Source organism: Anabrus simplex, chromosome 13, assembly GCF_040414725.1.
Source record: "Anabrus simplex isolate iqAnaSimp1 chromosome 13, ASM4041472v1, whole genome shotgun sequence".
Lineage (NCBI taxonomy): Eukaryota > Metazoa > Arthropoda > Insecta > Orthoptera > Tettigoniidae > Anabrus > Anabrus simplex.
In genome coordinates, this window is record NC_090277.1 from 12,353,680 (window position 1) to 12,378,656 (window position 24,977).

The 24,977-nt window shown below is 38.5% G+C and overlaps 1 protein-coding gene across 1 annotated transcript in view; it reads right to left on the reverse strand.

Annotated features, from left to right (window-relative positions):
* Nucleotides 1-24,977, reverse strand: part of LOC137502861 (uncharacterized) — a 435,934-nt gene that overhangs the window by 11,630 nt on the left and 399,327 nt on the right. Inside the window, exon 10 of the mRNA XM_068230018.1 lies at nt 18,712-18,867. Within this exon, the coding sequence (XP_068086119.1) occupies nt 18,712-18,867 (156 nt within the window). The remainder of the gene's footprint in view (nt 1-18,711; nt 18,868-24,977) is intronic.

The window sequence follows — 24,977 nt, forward strand, 5'->3', positions numbered from 1 at the left end:
GGTCAAGAGATGTCACAGGAAGACCAAAAACAATGTTGTGAATAAAATCGAGATTTCTCAGGGCTCGTCACCTACCGCTGGCAAGCATACTACGAGACTTCTCGGGGCCTGTCACCCATGTGTTAAAAGTACAAAATCCTCCACTGACCAGAATTCAAAGCGTGAGGACGAAGAATGAATGGATGGACGGACATGAATTTAAAACGATCAGTGGATCCGACCCACAGTGACTCACATGCACAGAAGCTGGCACAAAACAATAGTATTACCGATTAAAGGACTGCTTCTATAGCACGATGCTGAATCGAGTATGCTTATAGTCGAAACGGGTCCAAAATCCAGGTCATCGGCCCCTCATAATGGTATTTATCGCTAGGAGAGTAGAACCATGCTATGTGTAATGTTGCAGTACTAATCAAAAGTAGCGTAGACTCGCAGTGTTACACCATTATGGTACTATTCACAGGTAGTGTAATGCGTACATGTAACACAGACCTATGGTGTTTCGCACATTGCGGCGCTATTTACAGGCAACGCAAACCTATGGCGTTCCTCACATAAGTGGACTAACCACAGGGACCCGTACTATCCCATGAAATTCCTCACATAGTGAGAACTGAGCATAGGTAAGGCAGAACCATGGTGTCGCTCATATAGGGGTACGAATCACAGGTACAGTAGGACCCACCTCCTGATTCACACAATGTCGCTACTAATCACAAACCTATTTCGTACCTAACATAGTGGTACTACGCACAAGTAAATACGACCCATGGTGTTCCCTGCGTGATGGTACTAATTACAAGTAGTCTCATGGTTCTAATTGGATCATCCCTTGGTCGCCCTTTTTAGTCGTCTCTTACAACAGGCAGGGGATACCATGGGTGTATTCTTCGTCTGCGTCCCCCACCCACAGAGGGTAACAATGGTTTTACTCACCAACGTACCTAACAAATAATAATAATAATAATAATAATAATAATAATAATAATAATAATAATAATAATAATAATAATGATGATGATGATTTTATGTTCCCGCTTGCTTTTAATGATTTTCAGAGAGGCCAAACAAAACATACTAGGGTATGTGTTATTTAAAATATGGAGACAACGAACGTATGAAATTAAACATCATGATGATAAAACACATTATCGCAACACCTACAGATATCTGCAAACGTGGCAAACTTTCCTGTTATTTATTTTTATTCTTTCCGTCGTGGAACTTTCGGCACTATCCGAGCGAGAGCATACCTAACCTAAACAATGCGGCCTCTCTTATCTCATTAACAGCTGTTTAGGTAAATTCTGATGAGATAAATGTAGAGAACAAGCATGAAATATACTTAAAAATAAGTGTCTGGCTTTCAACATCTGCAGTTATCAAAAGAAGGCTTTCAGTCACTATGTATTACATTTGGAAGTACAACTCGTAACATATGCTAGTTATAAGCTGGTGGTTTGGCATCACTGATCTCTATACACGGATGGCTGATAGCTTGGGTAGCAGTAAGCCGAATAGAAGATGACTGGCGTAGTAAGATGGCAGCGAGCGCATCGTGCAGTAGACCACAGGAGTGCGCTTGCTTTGTTTATGCTTAGTTCAAGGACGCCAGGCCTCTTGACGAGTGTTCTGTGCTGTGTTATTGCATAGGAAATAGTAGTGTACTTTACGAATTTAGGTTCGTTGCCTTGCAGTATGCCTGTAAATTACAAGATTCAATCTCAATGTGTATGTGTTTATGTGAAATCTGAATGAAGAAACATCCTACAGGGTATTAACATGTCGCAGTATTCAGCTTACGGATGTACAAACAGAACCGATCAGCAGACGGAGAAATCATTTCATCGGTGGGTTTTATCTTCTTCTTCCTCTTTATCTGTTTACACTCCAGGGTCGGTTTTTCCCTCGGACTCAGCGAAGGATCCCACCTCTACCGCCTAAAGGGCAGTGTCTTGGAGCTTCAGACTCTGGGTTGGGGATACAACTGGGGAGTATGACCAGTATCTCGGCCAGGCGGCCTCACCTGCAATCCTGAATAGGGGCCTTGCGAGGGAATGGGAAGATTGGAAGGGATAGACAAGGAAGAGGGAAGGAAGCGGCCATGGCCTTAAGTTAGGTACCATCCCGGCATTTGCCTGGAGAAGTGGGAAACCACAGAAAACCACTTCCAGGATACCTGAGGTGGGAATCGAACCCGCCTCTACTGAGTTGACCTCCCGAGGCTGAGTGGACCCCTTTCCAGCCCTCGTACCACTTTTCAAATTTCGTGGCAGAGCCGGGAATCGAACCCGGGTCGCCGTGGGTGGCAACTAATCACACTAACCACTATACCACGGAGGCGGACGGTGACTTTTGGACTACACAATAATCTTCCTAGGGTAGTGTTTTCAGTTTTAGGTTTAATGTATCTCATTTCGCATATTCTGGAAGCAAAATGACAATTTTTGTAGCTTTCCTTTCTCGAGACCCAACTTCTAAGATCATGGTTTAGGAGTATCAGGCTGGAGAATTGGGAGCCTTCTAAAACAGCTGTTGTCTGGTCGGATCACTATGAGGAAAGCCCGGTTCCATGGCTACATGGTTAGCGTGCTGGCTTTTGATCACAGGGGCCCTGGGTTCGATTCCCGGTAGGGTTGGGAATTTTAACCGTCATTGGGTAATTTCCCTGGCACGGGGGCTGGGTGTATGTGTTGTCTTCATCATCATTTCATCCTCATCACGACGCGCAGGTCGCCTACGGCAGTCAAATGCAAAGACCTGCACCTGACGAGCCGAGCCCGTACCTCGGATCTCCCGGCACTGAAAGCCATACGCCATTTCATTTACTATGAGGAAGACTTTTGATAGAACTGGATAAGCTGTACGCCTTAGAAGTGATGCACAGCCAACTGTTTTCAATTTTCCTGAACATTTACTGCAAGTAACCATTTACTGTTTTTATAAAATTTATTTGTGATCATTAATTTGGTGGTTTTTATGAAATAATTGACTTGATCTTATAAAAATCTTAGAAAATGAATGCTGGAGGAGTTCTAGGCCTTATTTACATCAGTAATAATTATGGGTTTCAGACACTGGAGTGGTGGGAGAAGGGAAAGTGTGGTGCGTGTTTTAGGCTATCCCATTCTAATATTTGTGGTATTTGGGGCTCTTTTAAGGGGGTGTTACATATTTATGATGATGACCATCAATATTGCTTTGGTAGCTGAATTTAATTAAAGAGGTCTGTAATAATTATTTAGGGTAACAATTTATAAGCTGGAAGGAAGTCATAAAACCATAACCTTAATTTACTCTATTCATTGTCATAGGCTTCCAAGTGGCGAGGGTGTTTTGATCACATTTCCCCACCCTTCCATTGCTACACCCCTAATTTCACGTCATTTTCAGGCAGTACCAATTTTTTTCGGCCGTTATTATACACTCAGTTTTATTGCTATTCCGGAGATTTACTGACCTCGGAATGACGTGTCAGTGATCCCAATGTTCTTATGCTTTGAGTGAACATGTCTCCATATTTTTAATTATTCCAATGCGCCATTAATTGCGATTTAAAATTGACTATATTATCATTGCTTCTCCATAAGGAGAGCTCGAGGATGGGTATGCCAACATGGCGGACCGCGCGCTCAACTTGGCGTACTTTCTGCTGCAGTGGAGAGCTGCCATCAGCGATCCATGTAATAGAGATCAGTGTTTGGCATGCTTTCTACGTAGCTTTATTCGGAAGGAGTGGCTTCTGCTACACATCTGCTACACATATGTTAACTGGGAATATCAGAGACCTTCCCCAGAAACCATTTCAGAATAGATTCACACTGTTTGGACTCTATATAGTCGGCAACAAAACTATTTTTAAAAGGTTTAAAAAGACGGTACCTTGAATACTCTCGATTGCAGTGCATGGTTGATGAGATGGCAATGATCAGTGAAGATGATATCACATGGAATGACGACACGCCAGTAGCAGGAAAGTTGATGGCACAAGACAACAATTCAAATGAAAGCAGTGATCAGATTTACTGTGTGGTAGGCCTACTGCTCAAATGACGGAGACAAATGACTGGCCATTAATTTATTTTGTATCAATATTGCATAATATGATATCCCTGTTCTCTATGGGATCAAGTACGAAGCTAGGTAAAACTTTGTAGCAAGTTTTTATGACCGTATGCCCTTCCTGACGTCAACCTCGTCAGAGGAATTGATGAGATGTAATGAATGACGTGATATGAGTGAATCAAACTGACAATATTTACCTTATATCTAGGCCTAAAAGTCGTGTTCACCTTTTATTGTCTTTTTACATTTAGAAATACTGCCTTCCATCGAAAACAGCCCGTATAACTCAAATGCATTCATTATTTTGTTAAAGAATAGTGTATAATGTTTTCATGTATAATTGATAGCTCTTCATAGCCTAGAAGTTCCTAGAAAGTTCTCATGGAACTGTAGTTTTTATCGCAGAGAGAGGTTAGGAACAATAGGAGGAGGAGTATTTATACGGGTGGAAAAAGAATTTGTAAGCTATGTAAGAGTTAAGGATGAGGAACATGAAATTCAAGGTTGTAAGACTCATCTCTAAAGACAATAGGCAGCTTGATGTTTTTGAGGTATACCGACCTACCAAGATTGGCGCTGGCACTGACGCTGATGCTGAATTATTCAATAAGATAATCAGGAATGTTAATGTAGGAGGTGATCTGAACCTGCCAAATGTTAGCTCGAAAGGGAATGCAAATGACAGAAAGCATGACCAACAAATGGTGAACATGACGGTTATTATGGGAAGGACAGCTGAATCAGAAAGTGATGCAACCAACTAGAGGGAAAAATATTCTACACGTGGTACTGATAAAACCAGATGAGCACTATAGAGAAACTGAAGTGATAGATGGTATAAGTGATAATGAAGCTGTCTTTGTTAGAGTTAAAAATAAATGTGTTCGAAAGGAAAGTCATAAACGCAGGACTATTAGGCAATATCATATGGCTGATAAGAGGGGAATTGGGAAATAGTTAAAAAGCAATTATGATCAATGCAAAACGGTGGTTAAGTGTACGAGAGGGCCGTGAGCTCTAACTCTTTGAAATAAATAAATAAATAAATAAATAAATAAATAAATAAATAAATAAATAAATAAATGAATGAATAAATGAATGAATAAATAAATAAATAAATAAATAAATAAATAAATAAATAGCCTGCGGAATGGGTTTAAAGCAACTGTTGACGAGTGTGAAAATGGATATGTACCTTTAAAAGTGGTAAGGAATAGTAAGGTCCCATTATACGAGTGTTGGAACTTAAATAGTGGCAACACTGCTGTGGAGACGCTGTGCAATGGAATCTAATATTGTCGCTAATAGCACACGTTGGTTACATACCGACCTTACCTCAGAGCAAATGGACTTGCCCTTCCCACATCACCTGCGTGCGCACAAGCGAGAGAAACACAGTCACTTGTGAGCTAGCGGTCTAACGTAACGTTGTCACTATGTTTTCCAAACAGGAACAACGGAGTTGGATCAAGATTGAATAGGTCGTACAGCACGACAGTGTCATCGAGGTCTTCAAGAGGCTTGTGGGGAATTTGCATTGCCTTACAGAACAGTGGCACATTGGGTAAAAGCCTTCAACGATGGTCAGCAAACTGTGGCGGTCATTCATCGAACAAGTCGTCCTACGAGCGTCAGTGAAGAAGAAGTGCATACTCTTGCTGCGTTACTGGACAGTGATTCCGAAGATGAAGGAACTACGACTTCCAGATCGCTGGCAACGGGTTGTACACAATGCTGGTGACTACATTTGAAGGACAGTAAAGGTTGCTAACATGTAACTCTTTTTATCTGTTGTCAATAAATAGTTGCCACTATTGAGGTTCCAACCTTTGTATTATAACAGGGAAGTAAAGAGATTACGATGGAAGTGCTGATTAGAAAGAAATAGAGTTAGGAATGGTTGCAGGTGTACAGAGAGATTGAAGGAGCTCACTAGGAAATTGAATTCAATGAAAATATCAGCTAGGGATAACATGACGGTAAACATAATTGGCAGCCAAACAAATTTTAGGGAACTATGGAAGGATATGTATAGATAGGACTTTCAGAAGGCAGAAGTATTCAGTCAGCAATATGTAAAGGTCGATGGACATTAAGTCCTGATAGAGGAGGCGACTAATTCCAGCAAAATACTGAAATTTAACTATGATAATAAAGGCATTTATAAAAACATACAAAACTTGAAAGCTAGAAAGGCAGCTGGGGTTGATAAGATTTCTGGGGATATATCAAAGGCTATAGGTTGGGATATAGTACCATATCTGAAATGCTTATTTCATTACTGTTTGCATCAAAGAGCTGTACCAAATGAAGGGAGAGTTTCAATAGCAGTCCCAGTGTACAAGGGAAAGGGTGGCAAACATAAAGCAGAAAATTACAGGCCAGTCAGCTTGACATGTGTAGTTTGTAAGCTCTGGAAAAGCATTCTTTCTGATTATATTAGATACGTTTGCAAAATCACTAACTGGTTTGATAGAAGGCAGTTCAGGTTTAGGAAATATTGTTCTAGTGAAGCTCAACTTGCATGCAAGATATAGGAGATATTTTAGATTCAATAGGTCAAATGGACTGTATTGCTAGTGACCTATCCAAGGCTTTCGATAGGATCATAGGAGATTACTGATTAAAATGAGGGATACTGGACTAGACAAAAGAGTGGTTGAATGGGTGGCTACATTTCTAGAAAACAGAACTTAGATAATTAGAGTATGTGAAGCATTATCTAATTCCGTAGTGGAGGGTCTCTCAGGGCAGTATTATTGGAACCTTATGTTTTTTAACATAAATATATAAATGATCTGAGTAGCTTATAGACTGCAGCAAACTTAAGACATTATAAAACAGTATCACAGCCAGAGGTGACTTATGAAAGTGGAACTATTTTCAAAACTACTAATACAGCTGAAATTGATAAAATATTTATGATAGAAAGAAGAACGATTAGAATATGTATAAATAACACAGTTCACAGTAAAACCCTGATGCATCGTTTTTCAACAGGGAGGGGGAAAATGACGACGGATGTGGGTAAACAATAAATGTGGGTGACATAACATAGGGAGAAAGTAAAATAGTAAAGGATGGGTACTGTATTTGGGCATTTTTCGTCATGTAAATATAATAATAATAATAATAATAATAATAATAATAATAATAATGGCACAATTTCAAAGGTGAAATTTATGGGTGAGATATCCAAAACTATTAAGATAAATACAGGGGCACGGCAAGGTGATGGTCTGTCACCCCTTCTATTCAACTGTGTTCTAGAGAAAATTATAAGAATTTGGAACGTAAAGCTTAAAGAGCATAACATTTTACCGGTAACTTGGGGAGAAAAAACAAAGGCACTGGAATAAATTGCCTAGCATTTGCAGATGATTTTGCTATATTGTCAGAAAACCTAACAAGTGCAACAATACAAATCAATCTCTTGGAAGAAATAGCCAACAAGACAGGTTTGAGAATCTCCGTAGAAAAAACAAAATTTATTACAAACATCAAGAATGCTCCAAAATTTTCGGCAACAGATATTGGTCCAGTGGAAAGAGTAACGAAATTGAAATACCTGGGAGAAATAATTCAAGAAAATGGTTTAGACAAATCTGCAGTAGAAGAAAGGGTACACAAGATGGAAAGAGCATATGGTATCAGAATGAATTTTTATAACAAAAAGTGTCTATCTAAAAATCTTAAAATAAGGCACTACACTACAGTGGTGAAAATGGAATCCTTATATGCAAGTGAATGCCTGGTACTAACCTACGGATTAGATAAACTTGAGGTACTAGAAAGGAGAATCATGAGAAAAATCTTAGGCCTTGTAATAACAACAGAAGTATGGAAATTAAGATCTAATGATGAAATATACAGGAACATAGAAAACATAACAGAAACCATAAGAAAAAGGAGACTGCAATTTTTTGGACATATTTACGCCTACAGAATGGATGATTCCAAATTAACAAAAAGGATTTTCAAGTACCTTTGGGACAAAAAGACAACAACTAGCTGGATTCAAGAAGGAAAGATTTGGAAAGAAATAATAGAGAAATTTTTAGAAAGAGGGTAGTAAGTATAGAAGGATTCCAAGGAAGATTGACCAAGAAGCCTGGTGCGAAGTGGTCCGAGGACAGAAGGAAACAGCATAGTGAAAGGATGAAGGAATATTGGAAGGAGCGGAAGAGAAAACAACACAGTATGAAGAACTGAATTGAAATCGGCACGTGGTCCTTAGCAGGCCTCATCGGAAAGAATAATAATAATAATAATAATAATAATAATAATAATAATAATAATAATAATAATAATAATAATTGTCACCGGTCGGTGGGACGGAGAACTGAAACTACAGTGTGTTTGGAAATGTAAATTTTAATTTTTTTTATTTGTCTGAAGGATTTTTTTTTTTTTTTTGCAACTCTGGACTATACTGCAATTTTATGCAACATCAAGAAATATTGAACTGTATGAACATTGCAACATGCAAAAGTGTTTTGAAGTGATTTTTTTAAAAGGTAGTTTTTATGTAATCTGATGTAAAATTTGTAAGGTGATTTATTTTTTATGGAAGAAAACCAGACATAATCAAACATATTGAAATTTATCAAAGAAGACTTTCGGAAAGCGAACATAGCACACGAAATGTGAAGATATCACTTGCAACTCGGCTGTACTGCAAGCGCGGTTTCCTATGATGAAATTTTGGGTGTTGTAATCGTAATGTTCCAGAACTTGTGCAATTGCTAACGATGTTAAAATTACCATATATGGTCACAAGATTTCCTATTGGCAAAAAGTTCCAGGAATCTAGGGTAAGTTTGATCTTATTGGTTGATTGTAATCGGGCCATTTCCGGCCTTGTGGCCGGCTTCGAAAAATGATGCGTGTGCTCGGCGTCTTTTCCATCCGGCCGCCCTCGCGAGCGTTCGCGCTCGAGGGCTACCCTCGGGAGCTTCTGCCTTTCCGAGGTATGTGTTATTTCAGTGTTTTTGCAATGTTATTCTCAATGTTTTCTGGTTTCGTTTCATTTAGTTTAATTCCTTTTGCGTTTCATTACTTCTTCGCTTTATGTCATTTTAAAAGTTTAATTTAAAGTGTCCGAGTTTACCCTAGGTTCCAATTGCCGTACTTTCAGGTCTTTCATCCATTAAATCTTTCGCTTTAAACTATACCTTTAAAGTAGTATCATCTTCTTTGTTAAATTACATTTTATGTTAAGTTACTTACGTATGTCTTGTTTCCATGTCGTGGAACTGTATTTGTAAAACTTTCTTGTCATTTTTAATATAGTTGAGCTAGAGGGTGTTTCTTGTAAATCTTTTCTCCCCCATAACGTCATACGTTCCCATGAACCTCGATAAGGGCTTCCCGCAGCTTCCACATCCTGTCTTAGTTGTCATTTTTAGGCCTGTAAGTGTTCCCTGTTTTGGTTAATATGAATTCTCCGCCACTGCGTCATTTTCCTATCACATTATCATTATTATTTCTATATTATTTATTACTATTATTATTTTATTTTTGTTATTTCTAGTATTATTTTCATTTATGTACACGCTGTAATCCTACGGTTACATTTGATATCAGAGCGTGTGTTATGGAAAGGAGCGAAGGCTTACAATGATCATCCTCGGCTAACTTTTCTAAAATTAATTTTAAACCTTTTAAGTTTGAATATAGTTTGTAAGAGTGCCGTGTGTATTCGTAATTCCCGGTTCTTGTTTTTCATGATTCTTGTGCGAGTTCATCTCACCGCGTGTTTTTCGTTCCGCGATGTGCAGTCTTGTGTTACTGTGTTTACTTGTAATTAATGGTTGGAGGAAATAGTGCGTCACTATTTGTAACAAGTTTTTGGTTTCGTTAATTTCAATAAATTTTCCTGTGTGGCAAGATTTCGCTTGACCACGTGTTTTGTAGTAAGTGATATCTTCACATTTCGTGTGCTATGTTCGCTTTCCGAAAGTCTTCTTTGATAAATTTCAATATGTTTGATTATGTCTGGTTTTCTTCCATTTGTGTACCGATTGTAACATTTGTGTAATTTCCGGTTGTTTTAAACTGCGTCGTGATATCGTGCTAAGTTTTGTCTCGATACTGTAATTGGTACTGTACTCCCGTGTTTGAATTCATGTTATCTCCCAAACAGCTGAGTTGCGTATTGTGTTGAAAACAGATGATTGCTTGACTAACTTCCGAGATTATGAGCGCTCAATTCAATCTTATAAAAGTTTCTCGTGTCGTAATCATCTTCTTTTTCTTCTTCCAGATACGTAAATTGTAGTGTGAATTGTCACAGTGATCATTGTGTTCTGGTTAAATTTTAGCACGGAGTTTCCTTAGTTTTTTCTGTAATTTCTGTTTTGGTAAATTTTCGGTAACAATTTTGAGGTTATGTTGTGAATTTTCATCTATTTCTTCGAGTGTTTTCCTGTTCGTAAATCTCGTGTTTCGGCAAATTATTTTCTAAATTTTGTTTCTTGTCGCCTGGTATGTTATATTTGGTACTATTCTACGTGTGCGATCTTCTAAAAGTAATTTTTACGTTGTATTTTAGCTCAGTATATATTTAAATTTCCGGTCATGTGTTGTTTTTGGTCTTTTGCTGGATCTGGGTTCGTTTCCAAGTATTTAGGTATGGGACTATTTTGGGGACTGTTTCCCAACTAGCTGCTAAATTACGAAAGTTTCCTAGTTTGTCTTGTGCTTTTCCATCGTGTAAGTGTCGGTTTCCTTGTCACGTATATTTATTTACCCGTGTATTCCTATATTTGCTAGGGAGGGTTCTATGAGGACTTGGATAGGCTCATAGGGTGACACGTGTTCACCATATCTTTAGACCAGGTAATGCTGAGGCTCATTTTGGCCAAATATGACGGGTTACGGATCTGCACTTGTGCTCGTGACATGTTGGAAATCTAGTGTATCTGGTATGAGATTCCTCGTAATCTTTTTCTTGGTATTAGGTGCCTAGATGGAAAATTATGTCCCTTGTTATTGTAGAGTGATTGCTAGGAAGATTTTCTGCAAATGTTCATTTTGGTGTTCTTACGCTGAGCTATAGATTGTTGTTAAATTCATAGTAGGTCTGCACGTTGTCAAGATTTAACGTTCTGTTAGTTTAAATTTGTCACTAGTTAAATTTTGAAGGTATCGTGATTTAGCTAAGCCATTCAGTTAATTTTTCTGCTTGTTTCCTTTTGTTCGATTTTATCGATATTAAAAATTTCTTGCATTACGGGTTCGTGTCTTCTAAATTTATGTACTCAGTTTGTAGAAGTATGGGATTCTGTAGACTGAGTACAGTTCTAAATTTGTAGCTGTGCTGTATCTGTCCTACGATTTTTGTATATAATTGTGCCTTTGGTAGGCATATGTGTGTGTACTGAGACTTAGGGTTAAGGTGCTGAGAGGCCGTTCCTCTTCTAGGAGTACAATATTGGCCCTAAGAGTCTCATTGTAGTGTGATAAGTTCAAGGGTACTTGAGGTCATGTTCTGATGTTCTGTCCTTTTATTTTGTGGGTACTTCTTGATGTGTCATCGCACGGGTGTTTGTGTGTGTGTGTGTGTGTGTGTGTGTGTGTGTGTGTGTGTGTGTGTGTGTGTGTGTGTGTGTATGTATGTGTACTGTGTTTGTATGTCATGTGATGAGTCAGTATTGAGGTCGTCCGTGCCTTTTACCATTTGTTGGTTATGCTGATTCAGTGATCGTCGCACTTGTTTTGGTAGTTTGATGTCTGTGTGTATGTCGAAGGACAGATAAGCTTGGTAGTCTTGTGTGTCGTGCGGTTATCTGGTAATCTCTGGTATGAAGGTTGTACTTGTACCTTTTTATTTCTTATATCAGTGAGTTGGATGTCTGCATGTGCACTCTTGCATCGCTTTGGTTTTTCATTTTTGAGTTATGATTTTCATTTGGTATTCCTGGCTTTATTGCGCCTTAATTTGACTGGTGTAACACGTAATACGTAATGTGAGTTTATCTATGTAAAAAATTCATGAGTACATGACATGGTAATAAATAGTGACTTACTAACCTCAATTCATTGCAAGTGGTTGCAAGCTAACGTAATTAATTATTTCTCGGTTTTGAGTTCCCTTGTAACATTCTAAATTCTTCCGTTTATTTGTTTCGTTCTGTTCCTTAATGTTGGGTGATTAAGAATGCACACGGTAACTTAATTTGGTAGTTATAAGGAATTAGTTGTAAGCAAATTTTAATTAATTGGCGCGCACAATTTTTCGGGTTTTGTAGTTAATAATTTAGTTAAGTCACTTTAGTTGTAATGGGAAGGGTTATGTATAATCATGTTAGATATAATTCAATGTAATGTCTGTTGGGGTAAGTTTAGAAGTTTATTTATGATTAGTTAGGGATTTTATAATGTTTTGGCACTAGGGTAAACTCTGGCAAATTTTCTTTTAGTTTTTTTAATTTTCCTAAATTTTGAAATTCTGAAATAGCACTTGCCAGGAGGGCTGGGGTTTCCCAGAAACATGAGAGGGAATCTCCCTTAGGAGGCTTGTAATTGTTAATAAAAAAAACACAAAAAACCCACCCTCGAAACTCAAGGCTCCTTTTAAAGTCATCGACAGTTCAGGCCAGTGGCCTCATTTCTTCAGTTCCAAATTTCTGCTGCGTATGTTTATGTTCCAGTTACTGCTATGCCACTGACATTTCGATCTGGGATATCTATTTGGAGTCTGCAACGCACCTATTGGCCACTAATGTCTGATGGTGGAATGTAAAGGTATTTAATGGTGGCAGTAGTCTCTGCTGTGCCACCTACCTTCGCCAGTTATGGACCTGTTCACTAAGTTGGGTGGGCTGCGCTGAGGCTATAAGTGAGCTATGGTTGGACTGCAATATGGATGGAGACGTTGGCAACGGCCGCGGTCAGCGACTTCGTTGGACAGCGATACCAACGCTCTACTTGTTTTTGCCTGTATGGACGTTCCTGAAGAGAACGAAGATAAAAGGCGCTGTGGTGCAATTTGCGGCGTTGTGAAAATATTCTGATCTCCATTAAGCCTCCCATTTTAAGTTCATTTAAATTTTGTTATTTTTGGTAAAATTTTGAGCTCGACTTTGGGAGGAGGAGAATGTCACCGGTCGGTGGGACGGAGAACTGAAACTACAGTGTGTTTGGAAATGTAAATTTTAATTTTTTTTATTTGTCTGAAGGATTTAATTTTTTTTGTTTTTTTTGTTTTTGCAACTCTGGACTATACTGCAATTTTATGCAACATCAAGAAATATTGAACTGTATGAACATTGCAACATGCAAAAGTGTTTTGAAGTGATTTTTTTAAAAGGTAGTTTTTATGTAATCTGATGTAAAATTTGTAAGGTGATTTATTTTGGAGCATCCTGTACCTGTACTGCAAGCGCGGTTTCCTATGATGAAATTTTGGGTGTTGTAATCGTAATGTTCCAGAACTTGTGCAATTGCTAACGATGTTAAAATTACCATATATGGTCACAAGATTTCCTATTGGCAAAAAGGTCCAGGAATCTAGGGTAAGTTTGATCTTATTGGTTGATTGTAATCGGGCCATTTCCGGCCTTGTGGCCGGCTTCAAAAAATGATGCGTGTGCTCGGCGTCTTTTCCATCCGGCCGCCCTCGCGAGCGTTCGCGCTCGAGGGCTACCCTCGGGAGCTTCTGCCTTTCCGAGGTATGTGTTATTTCAGTGTTTTTGCAATGTTATTCTCAATGTTTTCTGGTTTCGTTTCATTTAGTTTAATTCCTTTTGCGTTTCATTACTTCTTCGCTTTATGTCATTTTAAAAGTTTAATTTAAAGTGTCCGAGTTTACCCTAGGTTCCAATTGCCGTACTTTCAGGTCTTTCATCCATTAAATCTTTCGCTTTAAACTATACCTTTAAAGTAGTATCATCTTCTTTGTTAAATTACATTTTATGTTAAGTTACTTAAGTATGTCTTGTTTCCGTGTCGTGGAACTGTATTTGTAAAACTTTCTTGTCATTTTTAATATAGTTGAGCTAGAGGGTGTTTCTTGTAAATCTTTTCTCCCCCATAACGTCATACGTTCCCATGAACCTCGATAAGGGCTTCCCGCAGCTTCCACATCCTGTCTTAGTTGTCATTTTTAGACCTGTAAGTGTTCCCTGTTTTGGTTTATATGAATTCTCCGCCACTGCGTCATTTTCCTATCACATTATCATTATTATTTCTATATTATTTATTACTGGTATTATATTATTTCTATATTATTATTACTTATGGTAACCGTAAAAATTCCGAAACCACGGTTACAACAACAACAACAATAATAATAATAATAATAATAATAATAATAATAATAATAATAATAATAATAATGAATGTGTGTGGCCTCCGAGGCCGGGTTCAGATCTTTTGAGTTGTCGCGTGATAAGCGACCTACGCACTTACAAAAATGCGGCTCTACCAAAGATGAATCCTAATGCACACACAGCCCCCGAACTGTCAGAAATAACCAACGAAAGTTAAAATACCCGACCCGATCGTGACCTCTTGAACTGAAGGCCAACACGTGCTAACCATTTAGCCATGCAACCAGACATGCTCATACTATACATAATGGTATCAAACCATTGAAATGATGATATACACGATGAAAATAAAAGCACGACTTTTACGACATTTTGTTTCACTTTTCCTTACATCTCATAGTAATTGGAAAATCTTCAAGAAGAGTTCCCTTATTGCAAATTAATGATATACGTTGATATTACGGTGATAACCTGTATTTTGGTAAAAATTCAGTAGACCCTTTGCGAACGATAGGTTAAAGATCCCACATGGTGCGGCTCGGACCGTTGCCTACGAGATACACAAGGCCGGGAAATACAGCACACTAGATTCGTCCTCGAGATACTTCCGGCAAGTGCCGCTAGAGTTCTCTTTACTGATCTGTCTCGCCCGCTCATTGCAACACGTTCGAATATGAAAAAACTATAAAAATTCATTAAAACTAGTAATTTCAGAAGGCAGCAAACAGATATAAGATCAAAGATAGACCAAGAGCAATTGTTTGACTTATTTTCTACAACGTATTTCTTACAATAGGCTTAAACGAAATAAGTAATTCACGAGAGAAGCAGAGAAATCTGATAGCGAGTTTGTCACTTCTTACCGATTCATTTAATTGTGTCTCAGAGTATCCGATAAGCGGATCGAGATTGCTGTCATAAATAACTTTGGGTTTAATCGCCCTTTCACCAATTATCAGCGATCCAATCTTTTCCTCCCCACATCTGATATTTTGACATTTGTATTGAAGCCGCTGTTTGGTGAGCGATGTTATGCCCATTACGCAAATATGTATCGGCGTTTCACCGTATTTCTCTTTTTTCTTCCCGTAAAATTAAATTTGTATTCGCCTCTGTGGTGTAGTGGTTAGTGTGATTAGCTGTCACTCCCGGAGGTCTGGGTTCGATTCCCGGCCCTGCCACGAAATTTGAAAAGTGCTACGAGGGCTGGAACGGGGTCCACTCAGCCTCGGAAGGTCAACTGAGTAGAGGTGGGTTTGATTCCCAGCTCAGCCATCCTAGAAGTATTTTTCCATGGTTTCCCACTTCCACAGGCAAATGCCGGGATAGTACCTAACTTTAAGGCCATGGCCGCTTTCTTCCCTCTTCCCTGCCTGTCCTTTCCAATCTTCCCATCCCTCCACAAGGCCCCTGTTCAGCGTAGCAGGTGAGGCTGCCTGGGCGAAGTACTGGTCATCCTCCTCAGCTGTATCCCCGACCCAAAGTCTGGTGCTCCAGGACATAAATATTTAGAAATTTCATGATCCGTATTGAAGTGGGATTACAATAATTGAAATTAAGAGGGTTCCTCCTATTCAATACAAAGATATTTATTAACGTGAATGATTCACATATCGTTCACATGAGGTACTAGTTTCGCCACCAAACTATGTGCCATCATCAGCCAACAAGTCAAATCGGGCAAACACAATATAACCTTAAAACAACTTTAAATACACTATAACACTTGCACAGATGAATATGAAATAAAATATGGTACATGATGATGTTGCATTTCAGTTTAAAATCCGTTAAAATGACATGACTCCGTTGTTGTATACCCATGGTGGTTTGTCCAGCTTGTATATGTCTTTAGTTTTTGAAAAACTGTTAAATTATGCTGCGGAGTTGACACTATGTGTGTTCTGTAGTTTGGTTCCGAAAACATGGAACTTGGTTAAATCCAAAGAATTAATTCCCACTTCAATATGGGTTTTGGAACCTGGAGAAGAAATTAAAAGTCAAATTAGGCAAAAGATCGGAAGTAAAGATTAAAAAGAAAAGTCTAGAAAAACTGAGAGAATACTAGAAACAAACTCACCTCGAGCAGCCTGAGTGATCGGCGGACGGAGCTGGACTGATGGATGCGAGCATAAGGTTAAGGGGCGAGGTGGAAGGGAGTAGAGGGGAGGGGCAGAGGCGGAGCAACTGTCAAGGAGCTAAGGTGGAGCGGAAGGATGTGGTAGTGGGAGTAAATGATGTGGATGTATACTGCGTATGGTTTGAAAGATCGAATTGTTTTTAGGTGGTCTAATATTTCTTAACCATTTAATTAAGAGATCATAAAGAATCTAGCTGTTTGACATACTCTCACAAAAACAGTTTACATTAGAAAAGAAATTAGCTGCATTAAAAATGAACAGAAATGCATCAAAAACTCAGCCCAAAGAAACCAGTTTGCAAAGAAACTGTTTACATTTTTATTTACCGTTTTCCACCGATCATAGTTACTTTTTAGAAACTGCCTCATGCCTGCTTTATCAGCCATATGGTACTGCCTAATAGTCCTACTTTTAAGACCTTCCTTCCTTTCTATCACATTTATTTTTAACTACAACAAAAACAGCTTCATGATCACTAATACCATCTATTACTTCAGTTTCTCTATAGAGCTCATCTTGTTTTATCAGCACCACATCCAGGATATTTTTCCCTCTGGTTGGTCCCATCACTTTCTGAATCAGCTGTCCTTCCCATATTAACTTATTTGCCATTTGTTGGTCATGCTTCCTGTCGTTCGCATTTCCTTCCCAATTGACATCTGGCAAATTCAGATCTCCTGCTACAATCACATTTCTTTCCATGTCGTTTCCTACATAGCTGACTATCCTATCAAATAATTCCGAATCCGCGTCAGTGCTACCCTTTCCCGATCTGTACACTCCAAATATATCAAGTTGCCTATTATCTTTAGAAATGAGCCTTACACCTAGAATTTCATGCGTCTCATCTTTAACTTTTTCGTAGCTTACAAATTCTTCTTTCACGAGAATGAACACTCCCCCTCCCACCATTCCTATCCTATCTCTACGATACACACTCCAGTGCCGTGAGAAAATTTCTGCATCCATTATATCATTTCTAAGCCATGATTCAACTCCTATTACAATATCTGGTAAATATATATCTATTAAATTACTCAATTCTATTCCTTTCTTTACAATACTTCTACAGTTCAACACTAACAATTTGATGTCATCCCTACTTTCCAGTTCCCTGATCCCTTATCCCCGCTCCCTAGGCCACCCCGTTTCCCTGAATATACCTCCCTATGACCCTTCCAAACAAATTTCCTAACTTCCATTTCCGTTTCCTAGTTTCCGGACAAGCACTGAAGTGATAAAGAATGGACTGAGATTAACAGCAAACACACCTATGCAAGGAATTGACAAATATATATTTTAAAACTAATATTTTACTAGAAAACTACGTTTTTACATTACGCCTGAGCAAGAAATAGACAAATACGCATTCACTCCCAGAGATCACTAGAACACCACATCAAACTATCTTCTCATCAAAGAAACTCCCCTTTGCTGCAAGTACACTTTGAACTATTCTCAGAATAAGTTTTTGTAACACTGATGCAGGCATTCTGCAAGATGTCCCACAGCTTTCTCGATGATGAAGGACACATTTTCGGACTTGCCAGTCGGGCCATTCCATTAAAAATAATTCCCTAGAGTTTTGTTTGTTTTGCAGGTAATTCATGCAATAGCGAGACGTGTGTTTGGGGTCACTGTCTTGTTGGAGGACAAACCCACGTCCAATAAGTTGCTGACAAGATGGAGAGAATAACGGGATAGGATAGAATGGTAGCCGTTATTTGTCCAGTGTTCCTTGAATTCAGTCCAATATACCAACTCCACTGAATATGAAACAACCCCAAACCATCAGAGTGCCCCTCCATGTTTCACTGCAGCAGTGATGGGGTTCTCGCTATATTGGACATCTACCATATATGTGACCATCTACTCCTTAGTCCTGTTTCTTCATACAGAGTCTAAGATGAGGTGAGATCAATTTATATGGCATGATTTTATAGCCAGATGCCCTTCCCGACCCCAACCTCAGCTGAGGAGTAAATGAAGAAAATGATGGTGAATAAAGGAGGTGGAAGAAATCGGCTGTGCTCTATGAATAGGAACTCTCCTGGCATTCTCAGGACAGCCAACAGCCAACAGTGGGGTTTAAAACTACGTGACTCCATAAAACACTCAGCTCGACTAAATAAATATTTCTAACAGATACTCTTCTTTTGCCATTCAGTGCACTTCTTATTGCAGCAGCAAATAAAAGTTATTTCTTCGTCATTCCGACATACACTTACCTCTATGTAAATACAAAAATTAAGGTGAGCTGGATCATCGCTAGGTTTCAATTGGTCTCCCTGCTTGAGTTGATGCAGGAAGTCTCTGATAACCACAAGGATCTCTTCATGAAGCCAATTGGAGAAGATCTTCACATGCAGAGGTCTGCTATTCCACTAGAACAAGAAGTCAAGTTGCTTCATTTAGGAGACAATGAACACACCAGAGAACAAACCCAATAATGAGAGGTGTGGAATTACAGCATTAATTTTTTCTTATAAGTTTCTACCAGTGCATATCAGTGATATGTACTCATCTAATTTTTCTTCTCCACAAAGTCGGTTAGAAATACCTTTGAATTAATAGACAAACTTAGGGCCTGTACTACGACTGTCAGATAAACAGTCAGATACGTATGCTGCAGTTTTGCAAACTAGAAGTTAAATATTTTCTTGCACTACCAACGGATTTTAACGACGGTATTGTAATGCGGAAGATGTAGTAAAATTTTTATTGGGTTGGTAATAAGGTTACTGAAAATATAGTGAAATTTAGCGCGGTGGTATACGTGTTCGTTTGTTTAGCTCTACTCCTTTTGAAATTTTATTACTAAAATCCAATATCAGACTCTTATTAAGCTATAATGTGGAAGTCCAGGTCAAAAACAGAATTAGGACTGAAATATACACATACGAAGAAATGTTAAAATTAATTAACTGTATAACGAAACTGAAACAGTTATAGAAAATAAAAAGACTGAAAATGTAACCTGGACGCAAAAGTTAAGATTCAGGTTATGTATCTTTTTTGTCTAATACTATTTACGAGATTTAGCGTTACGACGAAAGTAAAGTTTATATTCGTAATTAATGCCACTGATGCAGCGTGGGATCAATAATTTTATTAATTCAATTTATTGTTTGCTCATTGAATAAGTAGTTAGTTTCTTTCTTTTCAATACAATGTGAGAATAGTAACTGGCAAACATTTATCTCACTTTAGCGTAAATACTTTTGTAGCAAGTTGTTATGAAGTAAAAGAAATATAACCTCCTTAACATCCTCATTCGACGGACGAATCGCCATGAACAACATCGTATACCTTTACTGCATATGTGCGTCGCAGATAGATTTGGAATAGAACCCACGCTTTTGACACGCATTTTAATGATTAGGAAATATGTACTATCACCTCTAGTACCTTACCGAGTACCATTTACAAGGTAAAAAAATGTTACGACTATTGGGACTCGAACCCACGAAAAACTGCTTAGCAGCAAACTTTGCTGCCCTAACGATCACGGCTACCCATGAAGCTTACGGTTGACTGCTTGTGTGCTATCAAACATATTCAGTAGCAACAACTTGCTAGCTTGGGAAATCTTTAAGAATTCTGTGATAGCTGGACAGGAAGCATGACATACTTTATAAATATATACATAAATTACATTGTAACAACTTAATTTCGCACAGCATCATGCAGATGTAGATTCATCTTCATGAGTAGCCATCTTGATTCTTTACAGTAGCATCCCCGATAAGAGCTAAGTCCCAGATAAGAGCGTTAACAGCCTCTCCAACTTCGGCATAGCTATACTCGAGAATATTTTCCCATACTGCACATAAACGAAAGTCGTAGTACACGGTTTCAACCGAACTCCCAGATAAATGTCCAAACTGCCAAATAAATTTATACCGCACTTTTATCTGGCTGTCGTAGTACAGGCCCGTAATAACTTTAACATGCAACCTGACTACTCACTTCACTCCTTTGATATTGTAAACATGTACCCCAGTATTCAAATTTTCAAATTAATTCCCATCATCAAAAGCACCTTACACAAAAACAGTAATTTGAGTAAATGGGAAATCCAAAATTTTACCACACTTAAAAAAGAACCATCTAAACATGCCTGACAGTGTTTAAAAACTGACTCATTTAACCGTTCTCCGCTATTCGTAAACATTGTGGGACTTTGCCTAGTGCTGTGTGTGCCATGCAGCCGCTCAGAGAATTGCGCACTGTTTTCTTTTGAGTGACTTGCATTTTACTTCTGAGTTTTACAGTGTCTACCCCCGTTCATTTATATCGCCTCTTCTACTGATCCGGAGTGTACTTAATCTTTTCCTTTTCCTATGTATTGTTTTTCACGTTTTAATCGGCTGACGATGACCTGGACTAGGGTCGAAACCGGTACCATTTGTTATTATTATTAAATGGGAATGTAATTTACTACATTTCGTATTCTTTTGTATTGAATAGGTTGAATCTATTTATCAATTATTTCAATTTTAATTGATTACGAGGTTAGTTTATATTTTTTCGCGTCCGTTAAATTACGGAAAGGCTATTATCATGTAAATTTATGACAAGTAGGTTCTCTGCTGGTGTTTGAAGTATGTAATAATCATACATATAGTACAGTTAACTTAGGATAGGTGACGCTATTCGAATAACAAAATTGAAACGTTTGCCACAAAGTGCGATCGATCACCTTAGGTACGGTGTAGTTTTCGCGCCAATTGCATTTGCGAGCTCTCTCTTCAACATTCGAAGGCGATATTGGAGTCGATTAGTAATACCCGTCGACTGCTGTTCTCTAAAGAAAATTCAAAATGAAAGAGGATAACACGTTTTCGTAATAAATGCGTAAAATAACGTGGCCGACAGCAGCTGTTAACTGGCTAAAAATAAAGGCTGAAGTAAACGATCTCTTAATTTTAATGGTATACCGTATACTGAAATTAAGTAAGAATGTGATACACCTCAAGATATGGCAAGGTGCATCACTGATTTCAGAGGATAGTTTATATTTTCTCGCGTCTAGTTAAATTTCGGAAAGCTATTCCCATGTCAATTTTTTTTTGCTATTTTCTTTACGTCGCACCGGCAGAGATAGGTCTTATGGCGACGATGGGATAGGAAAGGCCTAGGAATGGGAAGGAAGTGGCCGTGGCCTTAATTAAGGTACAGCTCTAGCATTTGCCTGGTGTGAAAATGGGAAACCACGGCAAACCATCTTCAGGGCTGCCGACAGTGGGCTTCGAACCCACTATCTCCCGGGTGCAAGCTCACAGCTGCGCGCTCCTAATCGCATAGCCAACTCATCCGGTATGTCAATTTTTAACGAGGAGGTTATCATTTCTCTACATGCGTTTCAAATAGGTTTTCATGATAGGTACATATACGGTTAGGTTACGTGAAGCCGCTTAAAGAAGAGAACTGAAATGTTTTTTCCTCAGAATCTCATGTGAAAAATCAAGGATCGTTTTGCATTCGCGGCCCGATAGTAATGAACACCAGTGGCAATTACCGCAGTAACCACGCTGTTTCTTTTCACCCCGCCGCACGTGCAGACAAAAACTCGATGACAATAAAGACCGCCTCTTTATCATACATCGCTAGCCGCGGCGACCGGTGTGTAACGTCACTGGATCTCGGGAAATAATGAAGAGAGAATGACATTCTATTACCCTCTACAAAAAGTTTCTTAAATTTACAGAATGGCATCAAAACATGCGAGCCTTCGAATTCTTAGCAAGGCCACGGGTACTCAGTACCAGAGTTATATTGCGTCTGCTGTACCTGGCGCTTAGTAAAATTAAGTTTTATAGACAGCAAGAATATTTTCGTGATGGATCGTCGTATTGTAAAGATACATGGAACAGGTATTGCCAGCAAATTTTCAACGGCTTCTCGTTGATGTTATGATGCCAATTTTAAGTTAATGGCTATTAAACAGTCGGAAATGTATAATAATTGTGCAGTCACAAGAAAATACAGCATATGCCTAACTACAGCCAATATTCGGCGTTACCGTGACGACAAAGATAGCTTAAAAATGCGTACTGCACAAAAAATGCATTCAGTGGCCCGCAACAAGGACGCTTTAAAGAAGCCGAAGATGAAATTGTGAGGTACGTGCACAAAAATGCAAGGGCGGAATTGCCATACCGCGGCGCAATAAACTCGTTCGTTGACTTTCAAAGTCCGCGATTAAGTCCTATACATCGCTAGCCACTGAAGTTGGCCGAATCCGGCAAGCAAGACGTGCATGTAGCGGCAGCCAGTTATATCTGACGCTGAGTGAAAGTAACAGTTTTATAGTAAGCAAGAATATTTTCCTGATGGATCGTCGTAGTGTAGAGACGCGTGGAATGTGTATTTGCCAGCAAAGTTTCAGCGAGATCCCTTCGATCTTATGATGCCAATTTTAAGTTAACGGTTATTAAACCTCCTGAAATAAAGCATAATTGTACAGCCGCAAAAATACGGCATAACTAAAGGCAATTTTCAACGTCTACAAATAGTCTGAAAATGCGTACTCTATAAGAAAGACATTCATATGATTTTACAAAACACTTTTTAAGCTTCATTAAAAAATTTTGAAGGAAAAAGTGGGGGTCGTTTTGGATTCGGAGAAATACGGTAATATTTTTTTTCCGAATGACACACGCTTTCACGTAGTGTCGGATTTCAAAAAACAACATACAAGTAAGCCGTATTGTGGATATTATCCGCGAAAACGCAAGTTTTTAACAAACTGATTGCCATTTCATACTGATTTTAATGTGATTGGGGATTTTCCCAATTTTTACAAAAAATTGGATGTAACGACAATCCGCTATAGCGAGTAAATTTTTCACCGTTATGAATTCTCGCTATGACGGACTTCTACTGTACTTCAAATTTAAGTGATTTCTTAACATGTATTGCAGCTCCACCACGTGTTAGTGGGAAGTCTCTAGTAAAAATACTTCCTAATTCAAAATCATGAGGTATATATAGATTGATCTTATCTCTAATCAGCAAGTGCTCATTTACACACAAAATATCAGTAGGCCTTTTATTGAGTATTACATCTAATTCATCCAGTTTATTTCTAATTGACTGTAAGTTAAATTGAAAAACAACTGCTGATCAGGATTGTTTCTACAGGTTTATCGATTTTAGTGAACTGATGAGAACCTAACCTAGTCTGTCTATCTTGCACATTAATACTATTCCCCAATACAGTTTTAAAAGCACCTAACCTGTCTAGACTACCATAAGCATTGATATCATTCCTTGACTCCAACACAACAGACCAACCTACATCAGTCACTTTCTCAAGTTTTTTGGAGGAATGGGAAAATTTTACACTCTACATCTTTAATTGCATCAGCAAACTCTAATACACTATTTACAACAAACCTTTTTCCCAACTTATTTAGGTGCAGACCATGCCAGGTATACAATCTTCTTCCTAAATTACTTATATCTACGTATTTTACATTCTTGAAGTGCCTACACATTTTCAAAAGTTCTTCATTAACCTTGTTTACCTCCTTGTTAACACCAGACCATGCCGGAAGATCGTGTCTATGAGGAACCTAAAATACCACAACATTGGTGTGATGCAACTCCTGGAGTCTTGATCTGCGGGAAGAGATCATTCCTCTTGCATTATTTCTTCCCACGTCGTTAGTCCCTGCTCGATAACCAGCAACCCCCATAGCTCCTAAAAGTTTAAAGTATTTTTTACTTTCCAAGGTTATGTCATTAAAATTTGCACCAGGCTTAATCACAGCAGAAACATCATGGTTACTGTTTCTAATTAGTTCTGTAGCAATATTCCTCCCCTGACTATCGGAAAAAAGTCTTATCTTCACAGATTTCCGCGAGGTTTTGCAACTTGGTTTCACAAGATTCTTGTTACTTTCACTTCGAACATCCAACAAATTTACTTCAGAGATGTTTTCTACAGATTCACGAGTGCCACTTGCAAGGGGTTCAAACCTATTCTTTAAAACAGGAAAGTGACAATCGTCCTTTATCCGCTTTCTGAAGCCTGCGTATTTTACCGGCACCAATTCCCATCGTCTACAGTTTTTAGGTCTAATTGTTTCAGTTCTCACAGATTCATAATTCGAATCCAACTCGAGCTCTAATCCACAGTTCAAATACTTACACTCCACCACATTAATCTTATCCTTAAGTGCGTCATTTTCAGCTTCAATGTCAATTGGCAAAATAGTGATAATTTCCAACGCATTTTCATACTCTCTATCTTTAGATTTCGAGCCACCACCACCGATAACATTATTCGCAACACTCTGATCACGAAACCAGTCTTCAATTGCATTAATCTTTTCCTCCCTGGGCCTCCTCCTGCACTTAAAATGCCACCAAAGATGGCACAATTTACACCGGGAGCCTTTTTTAACTGTTTTACGGCATTTACCGCACTTATCATCAAGTTTTACACTTACTTTCTTGGGAGTAGACATAACCGTGTTCACAATAC